This window comes from Scyliorhinus canicula, chromosome 17 (genome assembly GCF_902713615.1).
Source record: "Scyliorhinus canicula chromosome 17, sScyCan1.1, whole genome shotgun sequence".
In the NCBI taxonomy this organism is placed as follows: domain Eukaryota; kingdom Metazoa; phylum Chordata; class Chondrichthyes; order Carcharhiniformes; family Scyliorhinidae; genus Scyliorhinus; species Scyliorhinus canicula.
The window spans coordinates 44424275-44443272 of record NC_052162.1 but is presented as its reverse complement, the minus strand read 5'-3'; the positions used below and the strand labels follow the sequence as shown (position 1 = coordinate 44443272).

General features: G+C 47.5%; 1 protein-coding gene across 3 annotated transcripts in view; it reads right to left on the bottom strand.

The window, feature by feature from the left end:
- The window catches only part of stard8 (StAR-related lipid transfer (START) domain containing 8), a 165787-nt gene that overhangs the window by 52279 nt on the left and 94510 nt on the right, over positions 1-18998 (bottom strand). For all 3 annotated transcript variants that reach the window (XM_038775645.1, XM_038775646.1, XM_038775647.1), the window contains one exon: positions 6568-6639. In XM_038775645.1, coding sequence (XP_038631573.1) covers positions 6568-6639 — 72 coding nt within the window. The remainder of the gene's footprint in view (positions 1-6567; positions 6640-18998) is intronic.

Here is an 18998-nt window from a genome sequence, read left to right as displayed (position 1 = left end):
GTGTGGGAAGCTCTAGGGCATTTATAGAATTGAAAAAAATGATCAAGAAGAATCCAGTGAAGAAGGCGGTGAGCAAAGGTCGGCTGCTGGTCATTGTGAGGGGTACAGCATGAGGAAAGAGCCCATCAGGTGGGGCCCTCCCATCCCGGTGGAGAAGATGATGGAGGTGATGGCTGGGGAGTTCGAACGGCTGATCTCGAGGCATTTCAAAAAGCTGATGATGCTTAAGGCATGGGTGGGAGAGACCCTTGCCCCAGTGAGAGAGGAGTTGGTGCGAACTTTGACGACGGTGCGTGAGCAGGGGGAGAAAATTAAAGTGATGGACAAGGCCTTGTCATGGCATAGTGACGACTTAACCTCTGTGGATGAGGAGCTGCGGAAGGTGTCAGAGATTAACAGAGGGCTGAGAGCTAAGGTGGAAGACCTGGAGAACGAGTCACGAAGGTATAACCTGAGTATTGTGGGTGTGCCTGAAGCGGTGGAGGAGGGAGAGGAGCCTTCCCAGAACAGGTTGGACAGGGCCAACGGTCGCTCCAGCCGAAACAAGAGGATGAATGAGCCACTGAGGGCGGTGATCGTCTGTTTCCATAATTTTCAGATAAAGCAGAGGCGTGAGTGGGAAGGCCAAACTTTTTTGTGATAGCGAAGGCGTCGTTGGCGGAGGTAAAGACGGCAGCATACTTGGCAATCGTGATACCTGATCATGCGCCGCACTGGGTGGATGTTATCTTGGAGAAGGGGCCGACCCAGAGGCTGGTGTGAGGCTAGATGTGAGCTTGCTGGCAGATCCAAACTTTTGCATTAAGATGACGAGGGAGATGGAGGAGTATGTGGAGTTTAATCGAAATGGGGAGGTCTCGTCGTCAGGGGTTTGTGAGATATTGAAGGCAGTAGTGAGGAGGGAGGTCATCACATTTAAGGCGAAGGTGGATAGGGATGCGCTAGAGGAGCGGCAGCAACTGAGAGAGGAGATTTTGGTGGTTGGAAGATATGCGGGGGATCCGGAGCCAGGGCTGTTGATGAGGAGGAAGGGGTTGCAGATGATATTTGACCTTCTGTCTACAGGCAGGGCGGTTCGGCAATTCAGACGAGCACAGGGGGTTGTATATGAGAATGGTGAGAAGGCCAGTCGATTAGTGGTGGGCCAGCTCCGTCGGCACGCAGCATCGATGGAGATCGGTGAGGATTAGGAAGGGGCAGGTGAACAGGGTGTTTGAGGGCTTTTTAAAGGGATTATGTAAATCAGAGCCGCCGGAGGATGAGTGGGGAGGGTGAGGGAGTATTTGGAGCGACTAGAGTGGCCGGAGGTGGGAGAGGTGGAAAGGGCTGGGTTAGAGGAGCCATTAGGGCTGAAGGAAGTAAAGGTAGCGATAGAGAAGCTGCAGTCAGGGAAGGTGCCAGGGCCGGATGTGTCCCCGGTGGAATTCTGTAAAACATTAAATACAAGTTGGCACCACTGATGGTGGAAATGTTTGAGGATGAGATAATGAGGGGGGGGTGTTACCTGAGACCACGAGGCAGGCATCTATTTCATTGTTACTGAAAAAGGATAAGGGCCCAGTGGAGATGGGCCGTATAGGCTCATTTCCCTATTGAATGTAGGGATATTGGTGAAGGTACTGACGGTGAGGCTGGAGGGGTGTCTTCCAAAGGTGGTGGGGGAGAATCAGACAGGGTTCGTCAATAACAGGCAGCTGTCGTCGAACATGTGGCTGTTGAATGTGGTGCTTTCTCCGGCAGAGGGGAGAGAGTTAGACGTGGTGGTGACGTTGGATGCGGAGAAACCATTTGACAGAGTGGAGTGGAGGGATCTGTTTGCGGTACTGGAGACGTTTGGGATTGGGCCTAAGTTTGAGGCTTGGGAAAAATTGCTAAACAAGGATCCAACAGCTTCTGTACGGATGAATGAGATGCAGTCGGAGTACTTCCCACTATTCCGGGGAACAAGACAGGGGTGCCCCATGTCCCCCCTTTTGCTTGCGTTGGTGATTGAGCCCTTGGCGATTGTGCTGAGGTGTTTGAGCATATGGAGGGAGATAGTGAGGGGGGAGGGGGCATTGGAGCATGGTGTCTCTGTACACAGATGATTTACTGCTGTATATCATGGACCCGGGCTCCTCGGTGAGGGACATAATGGGTTGTTAGGGAAATTTGGGCCGTTTCCGGGGTATAAATTGAATTTAGGGATGAGTGAATGTTTAATCTTATCTCCTTCGGGTGGAAGGGTGGGGAGTGGAGGAGTTGCCATTTAGGGTGGTGACAACTCACTTTAGGTACTTGGGGGTGCAGGTAGCTTGGGACTGGGGGCGACTCCGTAAGCTAAATTTCATGAGCCTGGTTGGGAAGGTGGAGGAGGATTTTGGGAGGTGGGATAGTCTCGCTTTGTCGTTGGCTGGCCGGATACAGGCAGTTATGGTTTTTGTTTCTATTCCAGTGTCTATCGGTCTTTTTAGCCAATGGCAATTTTCTGAGGGGTGGATAGGCTGGTCTAGTCATTTGTGTGGCCAGGGAAAGTGGCAAAGATAAGGAAGGTGGTGCTCCAAAGGGGGCGGATTTGGGGGGGCTTGGCTCTTCTTGAATTTGTTGCACTATTACTGGCCAGTGAATGCGGAGAAAGTGCGGGGCTGGAGGAAGGAGTCGGAGACTTTGTGGGTGTGGATGGAGGTGGGGTCCTGTAAGGGGTCGTGGTTGCGGGCCCTGGCATTGGTGCTGCCAGCCTTAGGGAGCTGTTCTGGGAATCTGGTAGTGGTAGCCATGCTGAGGATCTGAGGACACTTTAGACAGCACTTCAAGTTGAGGACGGGGTTGAGGGTGATGCTGATAAGAGAGAATCCCGGGTTTGAGCCGGGGAGGATGGATGTGAGGTACTGGGTCATGGGAGGAGAAAGGGGTGAAAGAGATAAAGCATCTGTTTCTGAAGGGGAGATTCACAAGTTTAGAGGAGTTGGGGGTGAAGTATGGGCTGCAGCGTGAGAAAGTTTTGAGGTATTCGCGGGCCAGAATTTTACCATAAATACTTTTCTGAGTTTCCCGGTGGGGCCGCCCTCCACGTTGTTGTACTATTGTTAGTCAATTGGTTGCACAGCACAGCAGCACTGTGGGATCAGCCAGAACTTTAGGTTTAAACTCTAAAAAGAGGTAAAAGTGATCGATAATAGAAAAATTGTGACTGAATGGTGCCACCGAAACCACCTGAACCACCCTCTTAGTGCGATGGCAGATTACCAGTGGAGACGCGGATTGATTAGCTGAGGGAATAGTATCAGAATTTGAAAGTACAACATCAGAGCAGAACTATACACAATAAAAGATAGTTCTGTAAAGCAAGGAATGATGGGAAATCTGAAAAATCATAGGCCAATGTAAACAAAACTTAATTTCGTAACTTTCAGGGCCCCCAACAGTGATTCAAAACTAGTTCAAAGAGGAAATTTATTCACAAGTGTCACTAGAACATTAAGCAACTTTCAAATTTTTTGGGATGTGTTCAATTTTCCTTAAGGCAGCAGTAACACATGCTTTCAGTGGGACTCGGGCTGAAGGTAAAATTAATTAATGGAGAGGAGGTTTGGCAGACGTTCATTGTCCAATATGCTCTACTTCCGGCAATTGTTCCCTACCGACCCTCCCAGGCTCATTTAAAGTTACGGTCAAATTTCTACTGCCACTTTAAAGTTTTGCTTTAATTAAATCTATAAATGAATCATTTTGGGGGGTTTTGTACCAAACTTAAAACAGGAAGTTCCATTGCAGTAGACAATAAATATTTAAAGTGAAAGTAGCTGTTCGCAAAAATGAAACTTTTGTGAACTCATTCAGTTTTACTGACAATTTATAAATGCTAAAAACTGGAACTTGGGAAGGATTCTCCCAACGGGAGTCTAAGTGCCGACGCTGTAGTAAAAACCGGAGTGTTTTACTCCGGCATCGGCGGCTGTTCCCAGACCCCAGTTCTAGGGCCTCCGTGGGGCTGGCAGGGGCGTGGCGCGATTTGCGGGGCCTCGGCGCGGTGTCAGAGACCCGGTGCCGCGCCTGTGCATGTGCAGTTGGGCCAGCTCAATTCTGCACATGCGCAGTTGGGCCGCGCCATACTGTACAAGTGTGGGGAACTTCTTACGCGTGCCGGCCCCGACCCAACATGGGGACGGTGTTCAGGGGCCGGCAAGTAGTCCGGGGGGGGGGGGGGCCAGCCCGCCGATCGGTGGGCCTCAATCGCGGGCAAGACCCCATCGGAGGTCCCGCCCCCGGTGAAGAAGCGCCACCCCATAGGCTGCCCCCCGAGCTTTCCCGCAGAGTTCCCGTCGGCAGCGACCAGGGGTGAACGGCGCCGGCAGGACACTTTCATGTCAGAGCGGCCCCGCCGATCCCAGCGGCCAGCGCCGCACCAAACGCGCCGGTGCAAATGCCACCGATTCTCCGCACCTCAGAGAATCACACGCCAACGTTGGAGCGTTGTGATGCGGTTGCTCCAATTCTCCGGCCCGGCTGACTGTTCTGGTGCCCCCTATGCCCAAGTGATAGTAGTACTGGGGTCTCAATACAATGGGTCACACCTGATTGGGAATGCAGGTAGTATTGGGATTGGGGGGGGGGGGGGGGGGGGGTGTTGGGGTGGTGCAGGGGACAGGAAACCAAACGTCTCCAAAACCCACTTAGGAGGTGCACGTTGTGCCTCTTAAGGAGAAGGTGCATAATTTCTACAGAGAATAATGGCTGCAAGAATTGCAGATCAGGCTAACCACTGTGCCACCATGCTGCCCTATGCCACCGACCGCTGGGATCTTCCGCCATCTACCGGTCGGAATGTGCCTTGCCGCTTTTCTTGTACAACGCGACCAGCAGATCTCGCCCTTATGGCGGGTTTTGCTGGGAATTTCCCGCAGATTCCCCACCACTATCTAACCACACTGAGTCACTTTATTTGCGCCCTGGGGAATTTATCACTAGTTTAACGCACACAGCATAATTTTCATCACTGTGGAGCTGAACTCACTGGCCTCAGAAATCGGGCCGTCATTTTGAAAGAGGGCGCCAATCTCTATGTGAATTTGAGGGTCCCCCAAGCCCCACCCATGGTCAATGTCAACCCCCACACACATGGGCATTATCCCACAGCCCCAAGTGAGGACATCCCGTTATGGGATCCCTGAGGGGCCCTTCTCTTCAGGACCCACCCCCAAACCGCCTTTCAGGCATTGCCCCTTCCAGGAACCCCACCCTTCACCTCCCCAAACCCCCAGAGGCCCCTATTTACCTGCACTGCAGCCCCCTCCCAACGTTCATACCCCACCTCCACCATCCTTTCATTGACATAGCCCCCCTCAGGCCCTGACCCTTGGCCATGCCACCCTAGCACCTGGGTACCCTGGCACTGCCACCTTTGCACCCTGGGAGTGCTCTTGCTGTCTTTGTGGTGCCAGCTGGGCACCTTGGCAGTGCTAGGATGGCAGTGCCAAAGTGCTAGCCAGGCTGTACTAAGGTGCCACATTCCAGAGCGTTGTCCAGGGGGCCACCCTACCCTATTCCTGACCACCCAGAGCCTCCGATGGCCCGGGTGACCCCCCAGGTCCTATGATCTTATTGAGTGATGAAGTAGACTCAAGGGGACGAATGGCTTCCTTCTGCATCTTTTCCATATATACTTATGTTTGTATGTAATATTATTCTAAATTAAACTGTGGAATAGAACAAAGTAAAATGTAATTTTTGCCACGAAATTCTTCTTCAACAAAGTGCCAATCAACATGTGGAATAAAGTTTCAAATGGAGGAAAAAATCTTGGAATCATTGCTAAGAGGAGCAGTGGATCAGGAGGAAATGCATTAGAGCAGGGGTGGGCAAACTTTTCCGTGCAAGGGCCACATTCAGAAATTCACAATTCACAAAGGGCCGAATAGTATATTAAGTAAAATAATTACTTCACCCGGTTATGATTCTAGGCGCCTCATATAGAACATAGAACAGTACAGCACAGAACAGGCCCTTCGGCCCTCGACGTTGTGCCGAGCAATGATCACCCTACTCAAGTCAATGTATCCACCCTATACCCGTAACCCAACAGCCCCCCCCCCCCCCCCCCCCATTAACCTTAAAAAAAAAAATTTTTTTTTAAATTTTCTTTTTTTTTAAATTTTTTTTTTTAAATGACTTGGTGGGCCGCAGAAATACCTTTGGCCCGCGGGCCGTAGTTTGCCCACCCCTGCATTAGAGCATCTTTACGTGGACAAATTAAGAGGGGTTAAATGGCCTTCCACATCCATAATTATCTAGAGGTCTTGTGAACAAAATTCAAATAAATACTTGTGCTCATCTTGAGGCAATCTCTCTTGGGTAAAAATAAAAGATGGCGGTGGTGGTGGTGGTTGGGGGGGGGGGGGGGGGGGGTGTGCACAATTTAGGGGCACAACAAAACCAAGACTGCATCCCAAGTTGTATCTGCACATGGCAGATTTAAAACCAATGTCTCAGAATCCCACCGTCAGAGTTTCCTGATTGGCCTCTCCTCCCACATTCTTTTCAAAACCAAATTAAACGGATAAATAAATAAGGCACAAAGGCCACACCCACCTTCATAGAGCTGTGCATATTGAGGAAATCCTGCTGCCCGCAGCCAATCGCACGCCTCCTTGGCCTCCAGTTCTATAAAAAATGACAATAGATCAGTAAATTAGGTTTTGCTTCGCCACAAAGTTGCAAGTTGCTCTCAATCATGTCAAAACAGAATAGCTTTTGGCCTCCAGCACAGAAACAGGTCATTCTGTCCAACTTTTCTCTGCTGACATTTATCCTCTGCATGAGTCACCTTTCACCCTGCTCCGCTAACCCATTAGCATTGTTTCCTAATTTTTCCATCGTATGCTTATCCATATTCACCTGAAATGCATTTATGCTATTTGTCTCCTTGGTCTGAACTTTTCCCCGCCAACTCTGACACCCCTGCTGCCGTTTCACCCTCAAACAAGCATTGATTGGAAGCAGGTGGGACTTTTGTCCACACTTGGGATGAATTCCTGCCTTGAGGAGCTGTTGGCCAGATTAAGGAGGGGAGAGGGAGGAAGAGTAAGGAATGCCCTTGGGGGGAGGGAGGGGGCCTGAGGAAAGTGGGTAATCGGGAGCTAGGCCAAGGAGGGGGAGGGAGGTCCAGCGATGTCCAGTCAGTGAGGGGAGACTACCTACAGTCAGAAGGGTAATTCGATGAAGGCAACCCCCCACCCACCACCAACCCCTCCCTCCCACCGATATCATGACCAATGATTTTTTTTCTAATTCCCACCCTTAACTATCCAGCGCCTACCAGCCTGAATATTCATGGGCAGGAAAGAGCCCTGAAGTAGCCATAAACTGGCCTCTTAGGCGCTTTAACGGGGGCAAGGGACTGTCAGAGGCCCTGCCCTCCCCAGCATAAAATCGCATCCCGATCGGGGCAGGTGGGATCCTGGAGGGAATCCCAACCATGCAATTTCAAGGTCTCCTCCCCCTGCCTCAAAACCCGCAGGTGGGGTCGCATAAATTTAAGGACCTTGTGGTTGTATATGCCGCACTCTCAATGCTCAATAGATGCCGAGGTTTCTCTGGAATTCCCTTTTTGATGTATTTGTGACTATGTTTATGGTCAGTGATTTTTGAATCCCTTCCAACTGGAAATCCCCTCTAAGTTTACCCTGTCAAATCCCATTCTTCATTGCAAAGATTCCTGTCTAGTCACCACCAAGCCTTCTCTATTCTATAAAAGACCCTCAGCCTGTTCAACCTTTATGGATAGTTATAACCTCCTTATTTCTTTATTCTGGAGGATTTGGTATTATTGTGGTCACTGTTCTAATCATTGTATTTTTTGCTTTCCTCCAAAATTCCAAATATGTCTACTTCGTGCATTCTCAAAGTGCTGAAGTCAATGTATTATTTATCACTCAAATGCCTTCCTTCCTAGAACTTGACTATCTGTCTCTCAAATTTATTTTCTTTATATTGTAGCCATCTAAGATGGACACTGGGCTACAAAATGGAGAACCGCAAGGAACACAGGGAAAAACAGTCATAGTGAGGACACACAGCTTGCAAAAGACTGTTTTGCATTTTGCACGTACAGAAACCAGTTTACAAAGAGTTGCAGAGTTTCAGCCAAAGGTGCAAATGGGAAACAGATCTGCATAGTAATGAGGTGATCCAGATCCAGACCCCGGACAATAGAAACATTTAAGTATCAATGGATACTTTTCCATAGACGCCCAGACAGACTGGCGCCAAAGCAACCAAAACAAAGAGCCGTAGGGACCGCCCCACCCATCGAGGAACGACCCTCAGATTGGGGAGTTTGAAAGATATCGATTGGGAAAGACCCAATCGATACCTAGCAGGTGAAAGAACCCGCCCCAAGGGGCACGGACTTCTAGGACCTATAAAGAGAAGGTCAAGCACATGACTCGGTCTGTTGCTTCCAGACTCCGGCCCAGACTTGTTACATCGCATCCTGACTCCAGTTTCATCACCAGCCATTGAGCATCAGCCATCGAACTGTAAGTGCCAACACAACGATCGCTACGTGATCCAGACCTTGCTAGATCTTGACAACTTTGCCAATCAGAAAGTTACAGACCAAGAACGGGACGAAGGCCTTGCTCCCTGACCTTGCCTGTTCCTGTCTAGATAAGTATTTAGTTGTTTAGTATTAGAAGTAAGTTAGTCTCTTTAGCGTATGCATGTGTATTTATTATATTTGTTATAATAAACACCAATCGTTTGGACTTACTAATCGGTGTACGGATTTATTACTTTGAACCTGACCTTGATATACTTGTGACGGTGTCTCAATACGGCACCTGGCGACTCCGAGCATAATTACACATACAGAGCCATAGTAGTGTTAAGTGTTAAGCACACGGCCTTTAAACGGAGGCGTGTTAATCACACTCCAGTAAAACGAGCAACAATATAAGCTATACATTTTTGAATTTAGTCATTATTTTCTTATTCATCTCATTTTCTCTCCGCTTTTCAACCTTGATGGTCTCGTGTCTTGCTCTCTCTCAGCAAAAAAAAAAATAAACCGTTCTTCTCAAAGTGAGCAATTTATTTTGTGGGGAATGGAGCCCTTTCTATCCAGAATCAGCATTGAACCTCCTCTGCATTATCTCATCAAGTCATCAAAAGGATCAGGCACGGCAGAGCAAAGCTTTGGCTATTGTGCATCATTCTTATACAGTGAGGTAAGATTTCTATTGGCTACTGCAAGTTTCAACATTGCGAATGTACAATATAAATAGAATGGTCTTCTCAACGTCCAGAAATGTGACAGCACTGAAACGGTTAGTGAATTTAGTGTCTGCACAATGGTAACAGGCAGAGGCACTCAGTATGGAGAATGCTGTATGCACAGAAACTTTACAGGTGAAAGTACCACAATCTAGTCAAAACATGTGCCATGGTCCGTACAGTGGTATATGGGTATTTTAACATTTTGACAGCTTCTTCTCCTCTCCGGAGGGTGCTGACTGATAGTAGATATAATTGCAAACACACCAGGTATTCTTCCAGCATCAGTCTAAATAGTGTCAGCCGAATATTCAACCATGAAAGGACAGTTCTAACCCTTCATTTTCCAGCAGCATTAACTGATTCTGATGATTTATCGTTGGTCTTCCCTCCCCAGACCAAGGACACAGAAGCGAACAGTGCAGCCTAAATGCCACCCTGGTTAGGGTCAGAGCAGGAAGCAAACACAAGGCCTTCTGTTGTGTGCCGCACAGTTCTTCCTTGCAGAGATGTGCAGAAACACTGAAGCTTCTTTTCCTCAGTTGCATTCCTTTGGAATGCTTCATCAAACTGATTCACTTTTCTCTAACGTATTCTATATTCACCCACTTTATATACACAAAGCATCATTATGAGATGTGGTCAGGAGATTGAGCATTACTTAGAAAAGCTTCTTTAACCAATGTTTCGCCACGCACCCTAAAAACATCAAGAACATTTATATCTCAATGGCCTACACTTGGTGTATGTCCGATACTTAAGCTGGAAACACAATCAAACATTCATGAATTTGGGTACTTACAATGACTCTATTTACTCTCAAGCCTCACATCCATCACTGTGACAGAGAAGTAAGGACAACCAGGCCTACACTCAACGGATGTCACAAATCGACCTATTAGATAAAGCCACTTCCACTGTGTTAGACTGAGCTCAGTGCAACATGTGGAACCAGTACTTACTTCATACAGGTGAGGGGAGAGTGACTGTCCTGGATTGTCAAGGCAGCTCTTGACCAAGGGAGGCATCAAAGAGTACTCGCAAAACTGGAGTCAATCGGAATCAGGGGGAAAACTCAACAGGTTGAGTCAGGCCTAGCACAAAGGAAGATGGTTGTGGTTGTCGCATGTATCTCAGCTCCAAGACATCACTGCAAGAGTTCCTTAGGGTAGTGTCCTGGGTCAACCGTTTTCAGCTGCTTCATCAATGATCTTCATTCCATCATAAAGTCAGAAGTAGGGATGTTTGCTGATGACTGCACAATGTTCAGCACCATTCACAGATACAGAAGCAGTCCGTATCCAAATGCAGCGAGACCTGGACAATATCCAGGCTTGGTCTGACAAGTGGCAAGTAACATTTACGCTGCACAAGTGCCAGGCAATGACCATCTCCAATAAGCAAGAAACTGACCAGCCATATATAAATACTGTGACTACAAGATCAAATCAGAGGCTGGAAAACCTATAGTTTGCACGTCACCTCCTGACTCCCCAAAGCCTGTCCATCATCTACAAGGCACATGTCAGGAGTCTGACGGAATACTCTCCACCTGCCTGAATGAGTTCAGCCCCAACAAAACTCAAGAAGCTTGGCACAAGCCAGGACAAAGCAACCTCCTTGATTAGTACTCCTTACACAAACATTCACTCCATCCATGACTGATGCACAGTGGCAGCAGTGTGTACCATCTACAAGATGAATGGCAAGAACGTACCACGGGTCCTTCAACAGCACCTTCCAAACTCACGACCACTACTATCTGGAAGAACAAGATGTGGAGATGCCGGCGTTGGACTGGGTGAGCACAGTAAGAGGTCTTACAACACCAGGTTAAAGTCCAACAGGTTTGTTTCAAATCACTAGTCTACGGAGCACTGCTCCTTCCTCAGTTGAAGAACAAGGGCAGCAGACACATGTAAACACCAGCACCTGGATTTTCCTATCTAAGTCACCATTCTGCCTTAGTGAAAGGACAGCAATATATTTCTGTCATTGGGTCAAAATCCTGGAGCTCATCCTTAATAATGCTGTTGGTGTACTTACGTCACATAGACTGCGGCGGTTCAAGAAGACAGCTCGCCACCACCTTCTCAAGAGCAATTCTCTCAAGGGCAATTAAGGATGAGCAAATAATACTGGCCTAGCCAATCCCACATCCCTTGAATTAATTTTTAAAATCTGACTGATCCAGTATACCCCAAAAAGTGGATTCATGACTTTATCTCAGCTGAAGGCTGAGATAAAGACATGCAAATATTGCCATTAAATTAGAAAAGGTCTCTCAAGCAAACACGCTGAGCAGCTGCTGCCAGTATATCACAAACCACACAGAACATTTAGGTCACTGACCTGAAATCGTGGGCTGGATTTTACGTTTGCAAATCAGGCAGATCACACCCTCCTCCCACCCTAAATTGAGCTGGTTAAAAACAAAATCACCTGCAATTTTTCATTGCCCTTTGCATTTTCAAGCGCTGAACGTGAAAAAGGTTGAATGTGTTCTACAGCAGCTATGATGAGATGGCACAACAGGGGAAGAAAAGGTTTGTCACCTGGACCAAAGCTCAATGTACCAGCAGAATTTGTTGGAGAAGGCGCAGCATCTGTATGTTTTTTTAAAGTCATTTTAAAAATATATTTTTAAGCCTTCAATGCAAAATAAAAGACTGATTCGGAGAGACTTTACAAGTGTAGCTGTGACTGATTTCCTGTTCACACCATTACCCCTTTGCTACATGATGTCCTGGCCTACACGGCCAATTGGAAGCAGAGCCACCCTTTGTTCTTCTGATTGGTGTCATCCCTGCCAGGTAACTACCAATTGGGTATACGATGCTTGATTGGACAGCAGAGATGGTGGAAGGAGAGAGTGGCCCACTCAGTTTCCATTCGGCTTCACTCACCCTGCTGAGAAAATCCAGCTTTGTAACTTTGCCTCTTTCTCTAAAATACTCCTTAACCTCCTGAGTAATTACAGCAGTTTCTGTTTCTAATTCACACCTCCAGTGCCTGCGATATTTTGCTTTTATATTAATGGTTAATTCATTACCACTTCTCTTCCAGGAATGCCCAGCTTGAAGAGGTTCTGCTCTCTGACAGGACTTCCAGTTCTCTTTTCTACCCTGTTCACCTTCACCGCTTTCTTTTTCCCTTCAATTGTGATGGAAGAACATAGACCTGAAACACTGGACTTGGATTTTACAGGATGGCGTGGTGACCACCTGCAGCTAAGAAGCCAGAATGGAGAGGGTTGGGGGGAGGGGGAGGGGTGGTGGTTGGGGGAGGTGGGGGAGAACCGGAATAATGGCTACACCACAGCCACTTAAATGCCAAATGCTAATAATAGACAGGGAGTGGGACTTGCTGTCGCTCAGTTGCTGGATGTCCTGCCTCAAGAAAGCTGCCATTCAAAGGCCAGCAGCTATCCAGTACACTACCAGGAGCTGTGATTACAACTGGTACTGCACTGAATTTAAGGAGGCAAGCTGTGCTGGGTCATGATTTTGTCTTTGGTGGGGGGCCCGTCAATGGACTCAAGAGGCTCATTAAAGAATGACACTCCCCTATCAACTATCTGCTGAGCTGACCACTTGGCACGAGACTGTCCCACTGCTGGTGAAATCCCAGCCCTTAAGTGAGCAAGTTTGAACTGGCCTACTAGTGTGTGGACCACCTGACACCACCTCTGGTAAAACTGCAAGAACGTCACCTGCTGGATTTTACATTTCACCACCGTACCATCACCTTCAACCCCACCAGCTGGGAGTGTAAAATCCAGGGGGTTAACTGTTTTTCTCTCTCTACAACTGCTGTTACACCTGCTGAGTATTCCCAGTATTCTGAGTATTTAGAGCACTACACAGGCTGCTGCACAGACTGAGCAGTGCATTACACAGAGTACCTTGGTGGAAATTGGTGCAATACAGAGGTTAGCCATTTTTTGAAGCTAAAGGTGTCTTTTTTTTACTTTTGCACGTACTACCCACAACTTTAAGCCGACTGTCAAGTTATCATTTATTTAGCTAACCTTGAAATCCTTCAGTTTGCCCTGCAAGAAAGTCAGAAGTGAAACCTTCCTGAGTTCAGCCTCACTGTCTATAACCTCCATAGGTTTCCTGTTTACTATGAGTTTCAGAAGCAAACAGGTTTCGGGGGCGGGATTATCCAGGAATTGGTGGGGCGGGCAGAAACGGCGCAATGGAGTGGCGGGAACCACTCTGGCGTTGGGCCACCCCAAAGGTGCGTAATTCTCCGCACCTTCAGTGGCTGGGACGGCGCCGGAGTGGTTTGCGCCCCACCGGCCGGCGTGGAAGGCCTTTGGCGCCGTGCCAGCCGGGGCCGAAGGGGCTCCGCCGGCTGGCGCGGGTCCACGCATGTGCGGGAGCATCAGCGTCTGCTGACATCATCCCCGCCCATGCGCAGGGGGTTCACCTTCGCGCCGGCCATTGCGGAGGGCTACACGGCTGGCACGTAGGAATAGAGTGCCCACACAACTCAGGCCCGCCCGCGGATCGGTGTGCCCCGACCGGGTGCCAGGCCACCATGGGGGCACCCCCCCGGGGCCAAATCACCCCGCCGCCCCCCCCCCCCCCCCCCCGAGGACCCCGGAGCCCGCCCGCACCACCAGGTCCCGCAAGTAAGGGACCAACTCCAATTTACGCCAGAAGGAGCCCGCCAACCAGCGCGACGCAATTCCCACCCCCGCCAAATCTCGGGCGCCGGAGAATTCGGCAGCCAGCGGGGGCGGGATTCACGCCGTCCCCCGGCGATTCTCCGATGTCTATCAACTGAACAGGCAGACTGCTGTGAGATGGATTATGCTCGAGATCACATGGCCATCATTGTTGTCCATCCTTAATTGCCCTTGAATTGAGTGATGTTTAGTGCTAGGGAGAACCCAAAGAATCTGGTTCATGCCCATCGATGGCATAAACCAGATTAGCATATTTAAATCCTCATTTAAATATTCTCTGTCAGTTTAAGGCAGATTCTCCCTGCTCTTGAAGCCATTGAACTCCCCAGGTGGTCAGGATAACAGCTGGGTAGTGCTTCAATTTAACTTTGAGATCCGGGCACACTTTGCAAACGGTGTCCCAATCTCCTGGTCTTGCCGGCATCTTTCGGTTCCCCCTCCAAAAAAAATTCGAAGTGTGGTAGAATTCAGTGAGAATCTCCTCGGGCTCCAAGAGAATTTTGAAGCATGGTTGAATTGCAAACTGATTCGTCCCAAGCCACTCGGCGGGAATCGCACTGGTATTCCTGCTGGGGACAACACCCAGAAATTGCTTGGAAGAATTTTGCCCAGAGTTCCAGCATTGTGCAAACAAAGGGAGGAAATGAGGTGCATACCAGAGTGAAGATTTCATATGGTTACGGGGGTTACAGTAATCAACTGTCATTTGGAGCAGATGGAGGAGAGTACCAAACAGCATTGTGGTGAGCACAACTAAAATGGAAGAAGCTGAAAGAGGAAGGAGGAAAAGAAGGGATTACTGCATAATAACAAATTAGGGCAAACAGGGGGACCAGGATGCAGCATAATGAAGATGAGCACCCAGATTACAGTGCAGTAATAAATTGGGAGGGGCAGAGTCACAACACATGAAAATTGGGCAACAAGATTACAACACAATGAAGACACGGGGTAGAGGAAATGAGGTTCGAATGCAGTGTTAACCTGCATTGACAGATTGATGGCGATAAAACATACAGTTTGACAACAAGCACAAATGGCTTAGTTTTCATTCATTTGAGCATTACTACCTCACCTAACAAGACAAATCAAAAAGCATCACTGTGTTCTTGCTTAAATTCTAAATAACATACCAATAGAAGCCATAAAATATAAAACTCACAGACCCAGCTATATGTTTTCAGGTGCAGTGAACTCTGTGCTTGAACTTAAACTTGGTGTCAATTCCCAATATCTCACCTTGCAGAAAAGTAACCCAGCATTTCCATCCAGTGACCCATTCATTGCCAATTGCCTGAAAAAGTGTATAATGGCCATATAAATTGTCCCATGTTTGATGAAGACACTCAAGGCATTATTTAAAGGAAACATTCTAACTGCCTTACTTTAAGCTGATATTAACCTAGTTAATCTAAATGAGTTAACGTGCTAAAAAACACCAAAACCACTGCTTAGTTACAGCAGCATGGCTTGCACCGTGTACTTATGTACTTATACTGAGGTGACATTCCTCTTCCAACTCACCCATCCCTTCATCTAACTTAAATTTCTTTTACCAGTTGAACCTCAACCCCAAGCTCCAGACCAATATCATTTCCAAATCCTTTCCCATTTCACCCCTACAACTTACTGAAATGTGAAAGAGGCCAGAAAACACCATCAAGTGGAGGAGTTAGTAAGTCATCCTGAAATATTTTCTAACCAGGGCACATTTCTGAGGAGATAGATAACCGGATCTGCAGAGTTAAGGGAGCCCAGAATCGTATATTTTTCCATTAGTTGAGCATTCCTGCCACTGTGAATGCAGTTAATATCAATAAATGGCATCAGACATTTGGCACCTTTTTTTTTTTAAAAAGGAAACCCAGGTTTCTCTTGGCGAGGAATTCTGTAGAAAGGAGATTCATTGTTTTATGTGTGGAGTTTAGAAAAACTAACAGGTTACCTCATCTCAGTCAAGAATGTAGTAATTCATCCAATTCCTTTCCCCTCTCTCTGCAAATACACTCAACTTCTGCCAGGCAAAAATGATGTAAAAATTACAATTCCCAAGAACTCCCATATGGATTGTGGTCCAACAAATGCAGAAGCAGGTGTGCTGCTTTCTTCATATAACCAATAACAGACGCAATACGTAAACACTAAGGAAGAGACACAAAAGGTGGGATTCTCCGGTCCAGCCGTGTATTTCTCGGCCGGGCGCCATTCGCTGGTGGCAGGATTCTATCTTCCCGCTGATTGTCAATAGGATTTCCCATAGTAACAACACAACGCCACCACGACACCCGCTGGCGGGGGTGCGTTGCCTGGCGGTAAAATAGAATCGCAACAACTCGAGAATTCTGGACATCACAGTACAGTGCAAAAAGGGCTGGTGACAAATTCATCAAAACTCAAGTTCTGCGCCTCATTTGCATATTGACCTACACTGCTGCCAAATTTATTGAGGCATTTTTTTTAAAACAACAACTACTGGCCTCATTTCAATGTTGAAAAGTGCCTCATATGACAATTTTAGGACCCATCGAAAAATTTCAGCTGTCTGGAACATGAACATTTAATGGCAAGAGAAACCTCCCCAATTATCTGTAACAGATAGTGCTCCAGCTCCACATCATGCTTCTGCATGTGTGATCCAGCACAACCAGTGCACATACATGAGGATTTCCACAATCAGGTCTTTTGGAGGGTGAAGTTGCACAGCACAAGCCACTATCTTCAAGACGGTTTGCCTACCTGGATTGGATTGGAGATCCTCTCCAGAATGATCTAAGCAGTTGAAGCAATTGTGGGCTTGATGGGGATTCGAGTAGAATTATAGGCAAGTGTGTGGCAGACACACACACAGTATCTTGAGGTATCCTTTGATGCCAAATAGCTACATAAAGATATGTTTATCTGGTGAAGTACTGTTAGTACAGTTATTAGTGTTAAAACAGATGCACCATGATAGCCTAATGAAGGTTAAATCGGAGTGTATTGCTACAACTGATACTCATGGATAGAGCTGCAGATGACACCCAAAGCTATAACTTTCTTTACCTTGGAAAAAATGAACCAATATCTTACTGTCCTGCTGCGGCCAACCAGCTATTCTAAAGCTGACAAACTGTGGAGCAGCCTTGGCAAATAAGGCATCGCCGACCTTGAAAATGAAATGAATGAAAGTGAAATGAAAATTGCTTATTGTCACAAGTAGGCTTCAAATGAAGTTACTGTGAAAAGCTCCTAGTCCCCACATTCCGGCACCTGTTCGGGGAGGCTGGTACAGGAATTGAACCCGCGCTGATGGCCTGCTTTGGTCTGCTTTAAAAGCCAGCTATTTAGCCCTGTGCTAAACCAGCCCCTTTTGTGTGCAGACATGCTTTGTTAATTAGTTAACACTGGTAATGTTCTCTGTAACTGTGCTGGGTTATTACCAATGGAAAGGCCCCACTGAATGCAATGGAAGAGTGGAACTTCATAAAAGTCTGGAAGCTAATCTATTACCCAATTCCAGCAAATATACATCAGCAAGGTATGTAGTTCAATTAGTAACTATGCTTTCAGAAGAGGTACTGAGCCATATAATTTAGGAAAGTCCGAAATCTGATCCCTAGTTTGTCGGAAATTAGCTAACCCAAATAAGGCAGTCATAGGGGCAATGTGCATTTTGGACTAAGACATGGCGGAAGAAAAACGCTGCGCCTGATCTTCTTTCAGTGCTGAATTATAGAAGAACTGCAAATGCAAAGGTTGGATGAGGTCAGAATGGGGCTGAGCTACGCTGTCTGTTGCAATCCAACATTCTGCTGAAACTCCAGCCTGGATTTTCCAGGCTGTGATCATTTTAACACGGGTTTAGTAACACGGATTGAAAAATAGAAAATAAATTGAAAAATCCAATCCTCATTCTCCAAACTCACACGTAAAGAATCACTAGCTGGAGAGAGGTATCAGGGGTGCCACTGCAAGGGCCTTTGGAAACGACGCAGAGAAAACAAACAGCATCAAAACAATGAACACAGTCAACACACTTGAGCAGGAACAGGCTTAAATTAACTAGTTGAGAGTGAACAATAGCCACCTATATTTTAAGGGTTTTTTTAATGTTACAAATGCAGGAGTAGGAACTAGTTTCCTGCCTCCCCCACTTCAAGTCACACATTCAAGAAACAGATGTCGTGGGAAAGGAAGCCACACATGTTTTTTTTAAGATTACAAAAGGATGCAAACGTTTATCAAAGGAGGTTGGAAGCGGCTGAGGACACCGCAATGCTGTTTCATATACTTCTAGGTTTGTGAAAATCCCAGCATTCCACAACAGCAGGGAACAAGTTTTGGCCCGAGTACTGCAATAGGCTTGCAAATCTTCACTGTTATCAGCTTCCTATTCTGAAATGCTTCAGGTTACCCTTTGTTAGCCTCTTTCCCAGCACACTGTTACAGTAAAAGTCACCCCATGTGAGGCACCTCAAATGAAAATAATTACTGAAATGCTATTAAAAATGAATCCCCAGAGGAGCTGAAAACGAAGTGGGAGGGGGGACTGGGGGAACAGATCGAAGACGGGACATGGGCTGATGCCCTGGAGAGGGTAAATTCTTCCTCCTCGTGTGCGCGGCTTAGCCTCATCCAATTCAAGGTGCTGCATAGGGCCCACATGACTGGGAAGAGGATGAGTAGGTTCTTTGGGGGTGAAGATAGGTGTGTCAGGTGCTCGGGGAGTCCAGCGAACCATGCCCATATGTTCTGGGCATGCCCTGCATTGGAGGAGTTCTGGAAGGGGGTGGCGAGGACGGTGTCAAGGGTGGTGGGCTCCAGGGTCAAGCCAGGATGGGGACTCGCGATCTTTGGGGTTGGGGTAGAGCCAGGAGTGCAGGAGGCGAAAGAGGCCGGTGTGCTGGCCTTTGCGTCCCTAGTAGCCCGGCGAAGGATTTTGCTACAGTGGAAGGACGCGAGGCCCCCAAGCGTGGAGACCTGGATCAATGACATGGCGGGCTTCATTAAGCTTGAGAAGGTTAAATTCGCCCTGAGAGGATCGGTGCAAGGGTTCTTTAAACGGTGGCAA